This window comes from Embiotoca jacksoni, unplaced genomic scaffold (genome assembly GCF_022577435.1).
Source record: "Embiotoca jacksoni isolate LCO1_2020_lvr unplaced genomic scaffold, fEmbJac1.0.p SCAF_57, whole genome shotgun sequence".
Taxonomy (NCBI): Eukaryota; Metazoa; Chordata; class Actinopteri; family Embiotocidae; genus Embiotoca; species Embiotoca jacksoni.
The window spans coordinates 246,976-263,817 of record NW_027185411.1 but is presented as its reverse complement, the minus strand read 5'-3'; the positions used below and the strand labels follow the sequence as shown (position 1 = coordinate 263,817).

Below are 16,842 nucleotides of genomic sequence, written 5' to 3'. Positions count from 1 at the left end.
CTGTACAGGTCCGTAATGTGTGGTTTTAATGTCGGTTAAAGTAACATCTGCCACTTTTGATTAGATTAGAAGGACCTTATGACATTTGGGCTTCATGTGTCATAAGGTCCTACACGTGAATAATTAAAGAGTGACAAATTCAGCATTAGTGATTTATGTTTAAAAGTATAGGTCGAATTAACTGTCAGGTTGACACACATTACTGGTGTAAACAAACATTTTGAAGCAGCAGGAAATATTGAAGCCTCTGTGAAGTTATTTAATTCATATTTAATTCAGATGTTTTATTAAAAAGCCTGAAATGTCAGTCTGACTGAGACCGTGTTGTGTTTTTCCTCTTTCAGCCACCATTCTGTCCTGTGGATGGATCATCTATTTAACTTATTACAACTCGCGCAACATTGGCCTCATCCTCACCCTCATCATCAACAGACTCTACAAGGATGGCTACATTCACATCGGTGTGTTCATCAGGAGCTCCGTCACACAGTGATGAATAGGGAGGAGGAACACTGCCAAAGCTCTGAGTTGAAGGCTTTAACTCAGTCTGCTGAATATTTCATGATGGGCCAGGTTCTCTCTGTGATTATCTCCAGACTCTCAACAGCAAAGTGCAACCAATACCAGATTGAATTTCTGTACATAAACGACTCGGGAATTAATTTTCAAAGTGCCTCGAGGCCATAAATTCATGTATAACTGCAGTTATTTATTAGAGCATGTGATTAGTTTCTGTCGGCTGCATCTGCTCTGTAACACTGTCCGAAAAGAGTTGAACAAGCACAAAACAAGCAGTCAGAGTTTGTCATTTTGACTTTATACCAAAACATGCTCAACTTTTTCTCAGGAAACTGACAAACTGATGAGTCTGTGCTGACAGGCTGACTGATTGCGTAAGTAGGAAGTACAAAGCAGCATTACGTTTTTATGAGGAGGGCACGGCTTAGTTAACATCTGTTTGCCAACATATGTCCCTACAAAGCGAGCCGTCTCCTGCGTGTGTGCTGATCTATTTTTAAAACCGTATTCATTTGAACTGTTTTGTGTTGTCTTTGTAAATTGATTCAGAGAAGTTGCCTCTCTTCTCTGTACGGAGGTCGCGTTTAGAAAAAATACCTCAAGGGAACAAAAAGAGAAAAGATCCTCACAACAAACAGCAGAAATTAAACTTCCCCTTCGCCGACACGCGTGTGAGGTGTTGATGAAGCAGGTGTGAACATGCCTGCGGGTGTGCTGGGTTGTTACCTGGCCAAGAGTTGTGTAAAAATCCCTCCATAAATTTACAGGGACGCTCGGGTCCTGTCACTCACACTTCCACACTTAATAATGAAACAGAAAAATGACTTGTCAGGAGCCAAATGAGACTAATGATGGAAAATCATGTTTGAGTTCTCATATTCATCTTTTTCACTCAGTGACAGCTTCTGACCTACATGTTGAATTAGATCCTCATTAAGATTTTTTTTTTTTCCTCCGTGATGAAAGGGAGACAGTGTGATTAAATATCCCAGTAACTCTCGGGCTGTTGTTATTTTTACCACCGCTTACATAACCATTTTAATTACATCTTTTGTTTAATATTTTAATTAGCTGGTTTGACTTGAGTCAAAAATCGCCGCGAACAAATCCAAACAAGTTTGCACCAGCTTCGGGGGAAGTGTAGTAATAATGTTGTGTATCAGTAAAACCAACACCGGAGCATCATTGATAAAATATTGTGTTTGTGTGACCCTCCGTCCGCAGGCTCCTTCTCCTTCTCCGTGCTGTCGGGGAAGGTCATGTTCAGAGACGTCTACTACATCAACCAAGACATGTCTATCAGGTGATCTGACCTGCGCTCCATTGTTTGCTCCTCCCTCCATCATCTCACTGCTTGCTTACTGATTGTGCCCACTGGTTGTGTTACAGGATACAGGATGGCTTCCTCATATTTCGCTGGTGGAAAATGTATAATCCCAAACAGAAACAGCATGGTGAGTCCTGCTTCTTCCTGTCAGTCGTTTTGTGATTGTGGAGTTGCAGCAGTGTTTTTAGACGAACCACATGTGGAAGGGGAACATCAGCTTGAGCTCTCGTCTCCTGTCGTCAGATCCCAAGGCAGAGACCAGGCTTTACGTGACAGTCAACGGCTTTGAGTTTCACGTCTACAACCGGACGGACCTGTACGCCCGCCTGCAGGAGACCTTTGGACTGGAGCCCACGCTGCTCACGCCCAAAAAAGAGGAGGACAGGAACAAGACCCTGGAAAGGTGCTGCAGAGGCCTCGTTGTGTTCGGGATGGAGTGATAGATGGAGTGATAGATGGAGTGATAGATGGAGTGATATATGGAGTGATAGATAGAGTGATGGAATGATAGGTAAAGTGATAGATAGAGTGATAGATGGAGTGATAGATGGAGTAATAGATGGAGTGATAGATAGAGTGATAGATGGAGTGATAGATGGAGTAATAGATGGAGTGATAGATAGCCAGACAGACTGTATTGATGCCACAAGATTGGCTGATTGGCTGCAGCAGCATAGGTTAGAAACATATCGAGTAAAAGCAATGAAACTGAAAATAGAGGTGGTAAAATGTAAAAATGTACCGTTTACACAAGTAAAATTAAAATTCAATTAACAGTGCAATGTTCAACAGTGGTGCAAATAAGGTGATTGAACATGGTGATGTTATGGTTGTTTGGGGAAACTCACTTCAACACGGGTTTGAAGATAAGTTCGGTATCTCTCTTCTGTAGCTGAGATCAGATGTAAACTGGGGAAATTGACAGTTTGTGGCTGCAACTTAAACAACAACATATTTAATTTTATAAGAAACATCAAATGCGTCTTACAAAAAAAGTATATACAGATATTGGCAATTTTTAATAAATTGGCAGCGTGTGGTTAGTAATGAAAAACAGTCTGGAAACTGAAGGTTTTCTGGTCTTTCAGCGTGGACATCAAAGCAGAAAGTCCAGACCCCGCGTCGTCATGGCGATCCCTCATTCCTGTCATCAAAGTCAACATCAGCACCGTGAGTACCTCTGACGAACACCTCTCACTAATCAAGTGTCTGGAGGCTGGAACGAGGAGTGAATGGGAAAGCGTGACTTCAGCGTGTTTCCTCCTGCAGGGTCGGCTGGCGTTCGGGAACCACCACCTCCCCCAGACTCTCTGTGTGAACTTTGAGGACGCCTTCCTGACGTACACCACCAAACCTCCCTCCAGCCACCTGGACCAGTACATGCACATCGTCAAGGGCTCCCTGGAGAACGTGCGCGTGATGCTGGTTCCCAGCCCGCGGTACCTGGGCATGCAGAACGACGAGTGAGTCCAAGTCACCCATTTTACAAACAATTCTGCTGCATTTCTTTCTTCTTTTTTTTTTTTTACTGATTTTTTATATCATTTGAGTGATGCTGTAAATATCTCCTTGTTTTGATTACATTTAAGGGTGAAATTCATATAAAAGTAAAACCTGAGAGATTTAAAAATGACTAAACAACTTTAATTTAGCATATATTAAAGCAATTTGATACATATAAACACAACCTTTCAATGTGTGTTGTCATCAGTGATAAAATGATCTTCCTCAAAGGGTTTTTAGAGATAAAGAATAATAACCTCAAATCCTTTGCCAGTCATAACTGCAGAAAATGAGATAATTATACCTTATATTTCTGTGTGTCCTGTTTATCCAGCGAAACGTACAGTACATCCATAGTATGAGTTATATATAGAAGTTCTTTGTGGATGACTCTCTTTTATTTTACTGAGTCCTAAACTATAGCACGCTTAAATGTTAAAGCTGTTGGATATATACACAAATATTGGGATATATACAAATATATATATATGTATGTATGTCTGAAAAAAATGCTGTCAGGATGTTTGAATGAGGCCTCCAATTTCCTCTTTAATTTGTCACTTTACCTGCACTGCATAATAAGCAGGAATGCCATGAATTATGATCCACACTTAATTTCCGGACTGAATGAATGAAAGGACTTGGAGAGTAAAATTGCGTTAACCCTCACTGATTAAAAGATCACTCCCAGTAAAAACTTGGCAGCTGTAGCCTTTTGGAAAAACTGACTTCAACCTCCATCAGTCCTTGACGTATGTTCAGGCTTTATGGGAATGTTGTCTAAGATGGAGCACACTTATATAGAGCGTGTCTCCACGCCAGAATCGAGCTTAATCGCAGACCGAACATTTAATTTGTTCTGTGGTCCGCTTGAGGCGAAGCCGGCCGAATGAGTTCTGACACCTATTGATTGTATTTACTTCTGTCAAAGTGGTCCGAGCTGCTCGCGTCACCTGCTGTGACCCCATCTAGAAGAGAGATCCCAGCTTCTGCATAAAACAGGCACTTTGGCTCGAAGGTGTGATCATGTGGATTTCTCATTTAGACCTCCCAGGCTGATGGGCGAGGGCTTTGTGGTGATGCAGTCCAACGATGTCGACATCTACTACTACCAGGATGAACCGGGTATGATCACGCACACAGAAATACACAAATCCACTGGGAAATCTTTTTCCTTTTTGTTTTTACCTCTGAATTTAAAGTACTTCAGAATCGCAGTGTGCACGTCATTGCTAACAGAGAAACATAAGAATGGGCAGCGGATGCTGGATCAACACTCACTTATTTTCCTGCAGCCGTGTTGTTTTATTCAGTGTTTCGTGTGTGTGTGTGTGTGTGTGTGTGTGTGTGTGTGTAGGTCTGGTCCCCGTGGAGCAGGAGAGCGGGGAGGAGGCGGAGACGTGCAGTGAGGGCGATAAGCTCCAGGACCTGCCTCCGTGTTGGGGTCTGGACATCGTGTGTGGAAAAGGAACGGACTTCAACTACGGGCCCTGGGCCGACCGCCAGAGGTGAGCCAAGTCAAGTCTGGGTTTCTCAAAGATTGCCGACATGAAATCTCAAGTTAATCTCATCTCGGCTCAACAGAAAATGTTGTTTTTGGTGATTTCTGTGATTAATATACTGTTTTTATGTCAAAAGTTTGCCTTGCACATGGTCAAAGCACCAAACATCCCTGAAATCTACTCTGCAAATGGCCAGAACTTTATGAAGGTGATACGGAGGAAATCAAATATCATAATATTTTTGACCAAACACTTCCATATTGATTTTGTAGCAGTACTGTAGGTATGACTGTTGGTGCGCTCACAAAATATCTGCATATAATTATATAATATTGTGTAATATAATGACTAAGTGGGTAAATAATAGAACAGCTAGAACAGTGCTCAGAAAATGGTGTCACTTTACTGTAATGCAGCCTTAAAAACCAGGAAAAGATGACATGATATTATAATTATATCTAAAATCTAAGACAACATATAGTCTTATACCACTATATTAATACAATCTAAAGTTTCTGGCCATACTCACCATGGATGTATAAGAGTATTTTCTAACTTCTGGGTTTTATTCTGCAAGTTTTACAGTTTATAATGGTTTTCTATGGAAACGTGTTTATTGGAACGCAGGGGATTGTTTTCGTTGCATTACCACAAGTGACCACCGTGAGGAATTGCGAGCGAGGCTGAGCGGCGGGGCTGCATTCAGCTCTCTTGTCTATCTTATCTATGCTCTGAATGCGTTGCCTCTGCTGACTCATCAAACTGATGTCAGACTGTTCCCGCGTGCCCCCGAGCGGCCATCTGCCCCGACGCCTTTCTGATGAGGTCGTTCGCTGTTGTTGTTGTTGGAATTAACCATTTCAGATTTAACTCGTGCTCCGACCTGCACAGACGTATCTGAGGCGCTGATGTTTCGACAGGGAACGGGGAGAAGGAGTGAAATCCGTCTACCGTGTTTGTTTTTGTGAGGGGCAGCTTCCAGAAGCCGGCCAATCAAAACAGCTGGCTCATTTGGGGGGGGAGGGGCCTTAAAAAAAAAATAGGAGCTCAAAGGCTGAGGGGCTCCAGAAAGGGAGCTTTCTAAGCTTTTAAACTTTACAAAGACATGCCAGCAGAAACTCAGAATAACAATATACACATGGAAATCTACATGATGTGTCCCCATCAATTTACTCATAGGGGACCTTTAATGTATAAAAAAACCATTAAAGGTATCTTGTACATTTCCGGTGTTACAGTCTCAATATTCATTTGAAGATATTTTTGTGGTATGAAGTACCAAAAATCATCTCATTATAGTTTTAAACTTCTCCGTGGAGCTTTACGAGGAGCAGGCTGCTTCGTGTCTCCAGGACGACCACAGGAGGCGTTTAGTTTTCATGTTGAAGGCGGACATGAAAATAAGTTTGTGACATCACAAACTTTAGGAAATCCACTCAGCACTGTTGCTGAATGCGTGTTGTGTGTATTTCCTGGTGGACTGAGAGTTTTCATACCTGCTTTGTAATTAAAAACAAATGGAAATCTGAATTTAAACAATATGGGACCTTAAGTCAGAAAACATCATTAGTGCATTTTTTTTACATTTAATTAACACCCACACAGATGATCTGAAACTTTGAGGGATTTGGCCCCTGCAGATATGTTTTTTCTTTTACTTCTCAGGGACTGCCTGTGGAAGTTCTTCCTTCCTGCTGACTACCAGGCCATGAAAGAGACCGAGGTCGCCCAGCCAGGAAAACCCAGGCAGATCCAGGCCTTCGAGCTTCGCATGAACATCATCGCTGACGCCACCATCGATCTGCTTTTCACCAAGAACAGGGTGACTCTTCCTCTGCTGATGTCTTTCATCTTCCTCCCTCCCCCCGCTGCGCCTCTTTTCTTTGTCTTTATGCCTCACCATTGATATGATATTCATGTTTTATGCTTTTTCAAATTGTCTGCCAGGAGCCGTGTGTGTGTTTCTTTTTCACAGAGCTACATATGTGAGGTGCATACTAAACAACAACATTAATGCATGTTGAATAAAAACATAAAATGGTTTAAGTCAGGGAAAGATGATCCTTTTATGACGTCCTTTCAACATGTTTTAGTTCACATTAGATGACTCTTATTTTCAGGCGATGAAGCGCTGTCTGCTAATTTGACAGCGTGTATGATATTTCTGTTTGATCTCTCTCTCCTCCGCGCCGTCTTCACCCTGTTACTAGGAAACCAATGCCATCCATGTGAATGTCGGCGCCGGCTCCTACCTGGAAGTCAACATCCCCATGACGGTGGGAGAAAATGGTAAGTGTGTGTTTCATAAGATCTGTAGACCAAAATGTCAGCTGTAGATCAGCTGTTTGGGCCGGCTCAAGCTCTAATTCTGTTAATGTAGGATTTAACAACAATTTTCCCGTCGTCTGGTAATCATCTGTCGCTCAGACAAAACGCTGAACTGCACTCATAATAATTAATAGACAGGATGAGCTCATTCTTTAGGTGTCAAAAAGTGTTCATTTAGCTTTGCAATGACAGATTCTTCAAGCTGTTCACAGCAGATTTTGATTAATTTGACACATTTCTTTCCTTTATTTATCATTTCTGTGTTAATATGATCGGAGTGGGATTTTATTACATTTTTTTAAACAGCAGTCTCAGAATGAACTACCGCAAATTAGCAGGATCCTCCATTAAATTTAAATCAGATTTAGGGGCCCCATTTAATTTGAATTCATTATTATCATTATTATTAAGTCTTATCAATCTATCCGAGGATGAAAAAGTCTTTATTTGTGTCATTTTAAATGCATATTTTTGCAGCACAGATTTGTTTTTCTGTCAGATATGAATGTCAGTTTCTGTTAGCTGTCTTTCTATGTTGTATCAGTGCGTCTTGTAATCCTATTTGGGTTTTAATGATAAGACATCAAAATATAGTGTTCATTTATAGCAGATGTCTTTAAATTGTTGTAATGCTAAAACAGATTTAGTCAACATTGGCATGAGACTACAACATGTCCAAGAGAAACAGACAAGAGGACGCGTCTTGTCTTGTCTTGTCTTGTCTTTTCTTTTCTTTTCTTTTCTTTTCTTTTCTTTTCTTTTCTTTTCTTTTCTTTTCTTTTCTTTTCTTTTCTTTTCTTTTCTTCTCCTTTCTTCTCCTTTCTTCTCCTTTCTTTTCTTCTTTCACTCTGTAGGTGTAACACTCTCCACATTGCATTCAATTTGAAGTCAGATCCACTATAAAACAAATCTCACAATGTCCTCTCTGATATTTTGTGAGGAATGTGTAATAATTCATCGCTCTAAGCAGATCACATTTTGTCAGTCATCAGTCAGTGCTCTCCTCTGTCCCCAGAAATAGAGTTAACTTGAGCAGCTTTTCAACTTTTGCTGGTAAATTAAATTATTCCTGAGAACTTCGCTGTAGCTTTGGGTTTTGAGAATTGATTGCTTTGCTTTTTCTGCGTCCGCCTCGCGCCCTCAGGCTACTCTCCCACCATCAAAGGTCAGCTGCTGCACGTGGACACCACCAGCAGCATGCAGTACAGGACTCTCCTGGAGGCTGAGATGTTGGCTGTAAGTAGCAGGCGATTACACAAGAGCTTTTTCAGCTCCCATTTTAAAGACATGTTTGACAAATTGTCACTATTCAGTTGCATGAAGATACAAAGGAGGTTTGAGTTAATGCAGTTGTCCTCCTGAAAGTGAAAAAAGTCTTCTCCCTTCATCTCAGTTCCATGTGATAGCCAGCTACCCCCGGGTGTGGAACATGCCTCAGTCCTGGCAGTGTGAGATTGAGGTGTACAAGGCCACCTACCACTTCATCTATGCCCAGAAGAACTTCTTCACTGGTGAGTGAAGCAAACAAACAAGGCCAATGTGTTTCTGTCTAATGCGCAGCAATCAGACCTCTCTGAGATTAGTATTTGGCACATTGTATTAGTGAACTGTGAGAATCTAAAGTAGTCCCTGTGTGTTTTTAAGACCTGATCCAGGACTGGGCGAGCGACAGCGCCCCTGATATCTACTCCTTTGTGCCCTATTCCTGGAAGTTCAAGATCCTTTTCCACCAGTTTGAGATGATCTGGGCGGCGAATCAGCACAACTGGGTCGACTGTTCCACCAAGCAGCAGGAGAATGGTAGGACAGCTGCTCTGCTGCATGCTGATAACCACAAAATGGCAGTATCTGTTGAATTAAATGTCTTCAACTTTAGATTAAAACAATATTTTTACTCGGCACCTTACACTTGGCACAAAGCTGAAGTTGGTCTTGAAATGAGGTGTGTTGGTGCATCGCTGTCTCGACGCAGCGGAAACTGCTTGACCAACACAAACCTGGTCTTAAGTTGGTGGTGCAGTTTTTTTTAACTGTTATTTTAAGGGCACATTATTAAGATATTAAGATAAAATAGAGCCCTGAATGTTTTGACCGACATCAAAATCAGTCATTGATGTCAGTTTGTTACTTTAAACTGGTAAATGTACAACCCCCTTTCCAAAAAAGTTGGGACGAAATGTAAACGTGTAAAATGTAAATACAACCAGAATACAATGATTTTCAAATCACACAAACCAGGTAATCTTGTTTGTATATGTTTATATCTTGACACAAAAACCTAAATTCCTCTTCAGGGTCAACACACATCTGTGTTTCAGCTAAAAGAGTGAAGTTCCATTTAAAAAAACAAAACAAGTTTTTCCATTTCAAGGTTTCAAAGCCTTTTGAGTAGCAGAGAGCTGCAGCTGCAGTGTAGTTGTACAGAGTATTAAATAGACCTACGATCATGTATCTGTTGAGCATTAGCAAAAAAAATGATACAAAAATCCAAATGCAGCCACGAGGGCACTCGAGACTTAAAGGCCTCTTGAACACTGACAGCTTGCAGCCATGACAGGATACTCTCACTGTATTAAGTCATGATATATTGTACAGTGTACACTCCTCTTATTCCTGGAGCAGGGCAGACTGATCAAATGCATTATTGATCTTCTATAGTGTACCTGGCAGCCTGCGGCGAGACGCTCAATATAGACTTCACTTTGCCTTTCAATGAGTTTGTTCCAACCACCTGCCACACCCGCTTCAGCTTGAAGGTGAGTAGATAAATATCGTTTGTTCCAGACATTTTCAGGATTTTTCCTGCATGACTGCACGTACTGTTTATCGTCTGTGTTTGAGATGCAGATGTCTTTGCTGTGGATTCTCATACATGCGTGGGCGCGTGCCCACTCTGTCCTCCTCAGGCCGAAGATACGGACATGCGACTGTCCCTGCCCGAGTGCCACCCGAGCCGCTGCCCCCTCCTCACCCTGGCCAAAGACTACCAGAACGTCAAGCTGCCCCCGGACATGTTCATGCCGGGGGAGAACCAAGGAGCTCCCCCTCCGAAACCCAGCAAGTCCCGCTGGAGGAACATCACCCACGCAGAGTGAGTTCAACCTGGGAAGTAAAGAGGAGGATGAGTCATCAGCGTAACACTGACTCACATCAGTGCTGAGGTAGAAAGAAAATGTTCCCCAGGTAGCGGGTGGTAATTTTCTACTAAATGTAGCACTATCCTTCACTTTTCATGCTTCGGTTGCTTCAGTAGTCGCTGCCTCTGTTGGTTTTAAGTGAGATGTAAGAGACTTGTTTAAGATGAGATCAGCGTTTATTAATCCCGCAGGGGGGAAATGTAGTCACACAAAAGCTGAAGAATACAGGCGGGAAAGAAAACTGCAAATATGCGTACAGTAAAAAAAAAGAAAAAAGAATAGAATAAAAAGAAAAATGTTTAAAATATTTAAAAAAAATCACACACAAGCAAGCTATATACACAAAATAAATAAACACCCTTTGACCTACACATGAAATGTAAAGAAAAAAATGGATAATTATTGCACGTAGGTGATACGTTTTTTATTGTTAATTGTAAATTTCTCAGGATATATTGTATATTGCACATCAGTGATATGATTGCTTTATGAGGGGTTTATAAATATATATATTATACAGTATAGTGTAAATGTAAGGAAAGGTACATTTTGAGTGTTGATCTGTTCTATTGAGCATGCAGAGTCATTTTAAATGTTTAGTTACCTGACATTAACCCCTGCAGCAAACATATTAAAATAATAAGCCCTCCATTGTTGCTACATTACTTGTTATTTCCTGAACTTTACCAACAAAAACAGTAATTGTGGCATGTTTTAATTAATTAATTTGGGCATCCTAACGAGTGAGTACAACATCTGGTCTGGCAGATATCACAACTTTCTTGAATTAGGACTTTTCAGCCTCTTCTTTCTTTCTTTCCTGTGTTTCGCTCAGCTGTCTTGCAGGAACATGTTCTGGATCAGAATCTCTGATAAAATCAGGTTTCAAGCTTCAGCTTGTGTTTGTTGATGGTGGATTTCGTGGTCTCCTTTGGATCATTGTGCTTCCGTAGGAGCGAGAGTCTTTTCACTTTCAGTTTCTTCACTGACTGCATGACATTTGAATCCACAAACTGGCTGATATTTATTTTGAATCCATTCTTTTGTGCCATTTTGCTGCCACAGGCTGCCACGCAACCTCAAAGCAGCATGTTTCCACCTCCAACACTTGGCTCAGGCTTCTTTTCATCCGATGCTGCTTTATGTTTGCCTCCAAACACACCTTTTGTTGAAAGAGCTGATTTGTTACGGTAGACCCTGTTTGCAACGGCACTGTGCAACGACGCTCCGCCGCCACTGTCAGCTGAACTTTCACTGCAGCTCCTTCGTAGTCACATAGAGTTTTACTTTTCCCTTTCAAACACAGTTTCCTTAGTCTTCGAGGAGAATTTATCATCTGCTGTCAGTCCCTAATGACTCCCTCGCAACACGCTGACCTGCCTTACAAGTCTTAACAAGTCAGTTAAGGCCCAATGAGTCCCCAAACACACCATTTCATCTTTTTCTATTTTTTAACTTCAATGAAATAAAAAGTAACATTTGAAGAGAGGGACATTTTCTAATTGCTGCAGGGGTTGTGTTAGTTTCTTTTCACTTTAAGAATCAACAGTTGAGGGATGCGTACAACTATAACAGGTGTAACTCTTCTTTTTGGAGTTTAGGTTATTGCAGTAACACCAGCTCTTAGTGATTTAGACCCATAATCATGAGTAGAACAGTTCCACATCCATCTTGTGCTGCATCCCTTCGGTAGAACGGTGCATAGCAGAGGCCTGCGCTACATCGCAAGTGGCCGACCTAAAGGTCAGTGAAAGTTCAAGGAGATGCTGAAGAAGCATTGCTGCTTGGGTAACACATGCATTGTGCACTCAACACCCAGATCATTTATTATGTATAACCCCGAGGCAGACTCCGGTGATGTAGCACTGCGAGAGACCCACTCGCCCCCCCGGGAGGTTACGATCGAATGCTTTCTGAACCGGCGCGTTTCGGCGCGGCAGAGAAATGGTCCACGACCTCTCTGCCGCCTGCTGCCGCGACTGCGTGTCCTCCAGCTGAACGGGTCATAAAGCAAATGATGATGTGGAAAATGTACTCTCAATGATGATGAAACGTGATGACTGTGCGCATGTTTCTCGTCCTTACATCAGAGCCGGCTGGGTGGACTGCTGGAGTGTGCCCAACTTCCTGCTCATCATCGACTACACCTGGCACCCCATTTATCCTCAGAAGGCTGACGAGCAGCTCAAACAGTCGCGTAAGCTCGCCGCTCGGCGTCGCCTCTTTAAAACCTCCTCCCGTGTTTTATCCGGCTGTTTCTCGTAACGTGGTGTGAATGCGTTCCCCAGTGTCGGAGATGGAGGAGTCCATGCTGTCGGCTCTGCGGCCCCCGGAGCACACCTCGGGGCCCCGCAGCGCCCCGCCGCGCTACACCTCCACGTCTGCGTCGGCCGCTCACAGCCGGGCCCCCGCCGACCCCTCGGAGCTGCCGCCGGACAGACTTCATGTGGAGATGGAGATGTCCCCGGATTCTCAGATCATCCTCTACGGGCCTCTGCTGCGAGCTCTGATCTCCATCAAGGTACCGACATCATTAAATCAGTCACTAATCATTTTATAAGTAAGACTCTGGCTGATGGATATCCGGTCTCTCTTCTTCCTCTTCCTCTTCCTCGTTCCCACAGGAGAACTATTTCGGAGAGGACGACATGTACACAGATTTTGAGGAGGCGGTGTCCAGCCCTGTGTTGTCCACGGCCACGTCCTCGGGCATCGGCTGGTCTCCTCTGGGAATGGAGGACAGCGAGCAGAAGGACAGCTCAGACATTCATCCCCTGGACCTGCGGCCCTGGGACATCACTGTGCTCATCAACCTCTATAAAGTTCACGGCCGGCTGCCGATGGTGAGACGGATAACTGCGAGCTTTCTGGTTTTAAGAATAGAGTAAGAGAGCAAATGATAAAAGATTAGGAAACCTTGTATCACTACAGTATGAAATAAAACTTCAGGCATGAGATGGAGGCGAGCACAGAAAAGAAATGCAACATGTAGAAATCTAGATTTAATGTCTCAGCAGACGGTCAGAAATATCAAGATTCTGTGCCCACAAAAAAAAAAAAAAGAATGAAATCAGTGAACATTCACCGTCTCCTGGCTCGAAAGGAATTATTCCTCCATGTGTGTTTAACAAAACAAGTTGACGTGTGACTCCGTGTGTTTGCCGACTTTCCAGCACTGCAGCAGCGAAGGTCCTGAAGGTCCGTCGGGTTTCTTGGAGCGTCTCTGTTTCGAGATGAAGAAAGGTTACAAGGAGACGATGCTTCAGCTGCTCCTGTCTCCCATGCACATCTTCATCAGCGACAACTACCAGGTATCAGCAGTCACACGCACGAACGCCGCCTGATGCTGCTCACACCGGCTCCAAACTTCATTTAGATTTTATTTCTATGAAAGCATAAACTAAAAATAAATGTCTGTCTTAGCTTTGCACACAGTAGTGAAGGAGCCATGTTGGTGCAACTTTCCCAGTACAGCAACACAGACTACCTGCCTTCATGTGTTAATAAACTCAACAATAAATACACAAGCATTTACTGTTTAATCTGCTGACTGACAGGCTGATTCAGCCCGTAGAAAACACCCTGAATGAAGCCTGCAGTCAGCGTTGCATAATGTTAAACACACTCGCAATAGAGGCGTTTGCATAAGCAGCTGCATGTTGTATAACCACCGCATTTCTAATCTGTAGCTGTGAGTTGGATCCTATTTGCTGCTGAGTGAATAACTTCCCTTAATCCCCGACAGAGAACGTTTAGTCGTCCTCTGGCGAATAAGCATTTTCTTTCTTAAATCTTTGGCACGTGGAGGGCTTTTTTAAATAAGAAGTCAAGTGTTACACTTTTGGAAAAGCTATAACATTTAATTCTTGTCCGTTAAGTTTTTATTTTTAATTACTGAAGCAAGACGTGACACGTGAGAATATAAATTAGACGGGACTTGACATGACACGGACGATGCAGCGAGGAACAGAGTTCAATACAAATATGTAAACAGACAAACAAGACCGAGGAGGAATAACTAAAAGAAAGGAGAAAAATGGAAAAACAAAAGACGAGGAAACATTAATTAATCAAGCAATAACTCAATTGTAAAGACAAATAGGTATGTGAATTAAAATTAATCGAATTCATTATAGTAAAGTATTGTAAAAATGGAAAAACTATATAAAGAAAATAAAACTGTGTGAGTATGGATATAAGTAGAGGCAGTGTGTGTGTGAGGAGAGGTCAGATGGTCAGATGGGAGTCCACAGTTGTTAACAGGATGTTCAGTTTGTGATCTTACCAGGAAATGTGCGTGTCTTCCTCCCGCAGCGTCCCACGGCAGACGGCGTGCTGAGGGACGGACACCTGAGTCTGTCCGGCCTGCAGATGAGGGCTCACGCCATGTTCTCGGCTCAGGGCATCCCTCTGGGCAGCGACACGCTGGAGTACGCCTGGCTCATCGACATGCAGGCCGGAGGGCTCACCGGCAGGGTCACCGTTCCTCAGGTGGGTTTTAGGAGCCGCTCTGACATGTGAGACCCATAAATCTGTGCAGACTTAGATCCCCATCACCTCATGGATCTTCGGGTCAGCTGAGTGTGTGTGTGTGTGTGTGTGTGTGTGTGTGTGTGTGTGTGTGTGTGTGTGTGTGTGTGTGTGTGTGTGTGTGTGTGTGTGTGTTTTTTCAGATGCCTGTTTGTATGAACTACCAGTCAGTCCCTCCTGGAAATCTGCTGATCATAATAATTGACACAAATTCATGTAAACTCTGCCACATTTGCAAAAGTTTGCAATTCTTTTAAATTCCTGTTTTTTTTTTTTTTTTTTTTTTTTTTTCTCCCACAAAAATGTTGTCAGGAGAAGCTGTTCTGAAAGTATTAACGGCATAAAGTATGTTTTTTTTCAAACAAAACTTGTGTGTTTGTGATGTTTTTAGGTGGCCAGCATGATCGAATGGGGCGAGACGTACGTCTTCCACGTGGTGTCCCGAGAGTTCCAGCTAGAACAACCGAAGCCCTCCGTCATCTGCCAGCACGGCGTCGACCGGCGGATCTGCGATGCCAAGGTACAAACGAGCAGCACACCCCGAGACCCGAACCTCATCTTCACTCTCCGCTGAAGCTGCCCAGCTGTGGTTTGAACTAGTTCGCTGCTGTTTGTCTGCTGGAAGCTGCTAAATGAGATCATTATGTCCCGAGGCTGTTTTTTTTTTGTTTTTTTGTTGCTGAGATTTGAATGTTTGTCCGAACTATCCAGTGTGAAATGTTCAAACGAGGTCGGATAACAAGCGGAGACCGCTGGCGTACCTTTTTCTCTAACAATGTACGAGTCAGAAAGCACGCTTTCCCATCTCCTGATGTACTTACAGCTGCTATACATAGCACACATACACAACACCGCGCTATGTGAAATAACGCCGAGAGAAACAACTCGGTCTTGCTTATATGTGAACACTAACAAGGATATTTTTAAAAATACGCCTGCCTGAAAGCCCTCATTAGTTTCTGACAACTGAGCAGCCATGGCTATGGGCTCTGCAGCAGTATGTAAAGTCTCACACTAAGCAGCCTGTCTTCTTTGAAAAGTTTGTGGTACTAAATGATGGCTGTCTTCCAGCTGAGCTGCCTCCCCGGTCACTGTCGCACATCGGAGGAGCTGAAGTACACCATGACTCGGCTGGCCGTGGACGGAGTCGACCTCTTCTTTGTGGAGCACGGCTGTGCTGCCAATGTCAAGGTAATCTGCACCCAACATTTCTTCATTTTGGTTAAACTTGTTCCACTAGATACATATTGTTGGTGATGTTTGGTTTTTATTCTCCTCCCCAGACGGGTATTGTCCGTGTAGCCAACTGCAACCTGCACAACCAGGCGGTGGGAGAGGGCATCAGCGCCGTGGTGCAGGACGTAAACATCCGGCAGTACATCGAACAGCAGCAGCAGCACGGCGAGGTGACCAGGCTGCAGGCGGCCGGACCTGGTCCTGGTCCTGGTCCCGGTCCTGGTCCCGGTCCCGGTCCCGGTCCTGGTCCCCCGCCGGGTCTCGGTCCCCCGCCGGGTCTCGGTCAGCCGCCGGGTCTCGGTCCGCCGCCTCTACTGCGACGCTCCTTCTGGCTGGAGGCGGGTTCGGTCAACCTGAACCTCATCACAGCGGATATCGCCCTGGCCGCCGACCACCCGGCCAAATGTGAGGTCCAGAGGCATTTTCTGGAGTTACACGATGCTCAGAGCAAAAGGTAGAAAACAGTCATTTATTGTTGGATTTTTTTTTTTAAGCTTTTACCACAGAAAAAGATTTCTAGATTTTTCTTTCAGCCGTCCAGATCAGCTTTTTTAGCCCTTTTGTGTTCCTTGTTTCGACAACTTGTTGTTTACAGGATCTGATTCTCAGTTCGAGTCACTGGTTTTCACAAACTACAGAACTGAGAGATCTTTTTTGATTAGTTTGTAATGAATATTTGAATATTATGCTGACATATAAATTATGTTAATCAAGTTAATAATTAAATATTTTTCTGTATTTTATCATATCGTCAAGAATG

The 16,842-nt window shown here is 43.3% G+C and overlaps 1 protein-coding gene across 12 annotated transcripts in view; it reads left to right on the top strand.

The window, feature by feature from the left end:
* Positions 1-16,842, top strand: part of kiaa1109 (KIAA1109 ortholog) — a 74,739-nt gene that overhangs the window by 3,682 nt on the left and 54,215 nt on the right. For all 12 annotated transcript variants that reach the window (XM_069173002.1, XM_069173006.1, XM_069173012.1 and 9 more), the window contains exons 3-25: positions 345-461; positions 1,744-1,822; positions 1,909-1,973; positions 2,090-2,249; positions 2,935-3,016; positions 3,116-3,309; positions 4,395-4,474; positions 4,707-4,857; positions 6,517-6,673; positions 7,062-7,140; positions 8,324-8,415; positions 8,573-8,690; positions 8,824-8,979; positions 9,838-9,935; positions 10,086-10,270; positions 12,407-12,513; positions 12,605-12,837; positions 12,941-13,159; positions 13,490-13,627; positions 14,631-14,807; positions 15,238-15,366; positions 15,918-16,037; positions 16,130-16,536. In XM_069173002.1, coding sequence (XP_069029103.1) covers positions 345-461; positions 1,744-1,822; positions 1,909-1,973; positions 2,090-2,249; positions 2,935-3,016; positions 3,116-3,309; positions 4,395-4,474; positions 4,707-4,857; positions 6,517-6,673; positions 7,062-7,140; positions 8,324-8,415; positions 8,573-8,690; positions 8,824-8,979; positions 9,838-9,935; positions 10,086-10,270; positions 12,407-12,513; positions 12,605-12,837; positions 12,941-13,159; positions 13,490-13,627; positions 14,631-14,807; positions 15,238-15,366; positions 15,918-16,037; positions 16,130-16,536 — 3,343 coding nt within the window. The remainder of the gene's footprint in view (positions 1-344; positions 462-1,743; positions 1,823-1,908; positions 1,974-2,089; positions 2,250-2,934; positions 3,017-3,115; positions 3,310-4,394; positions 4,475-4,706; positions 4,858-6,516; positions 6,674-7,061; positions 7,141-8,323; positions 8,416-8,572; positions 8,691-8,823; positions 8,980-9,837; positions 9,936-10,085; positions 10,271-12,406; positions 12,514-12,604; positions 12,838-12,940; positions 13,160-13,489; positions 13,628-14,630; positions 14,808-15,237; positions 15,367-15,917; positions 16,038-16,129; positions 16,537-16,842) is intronic.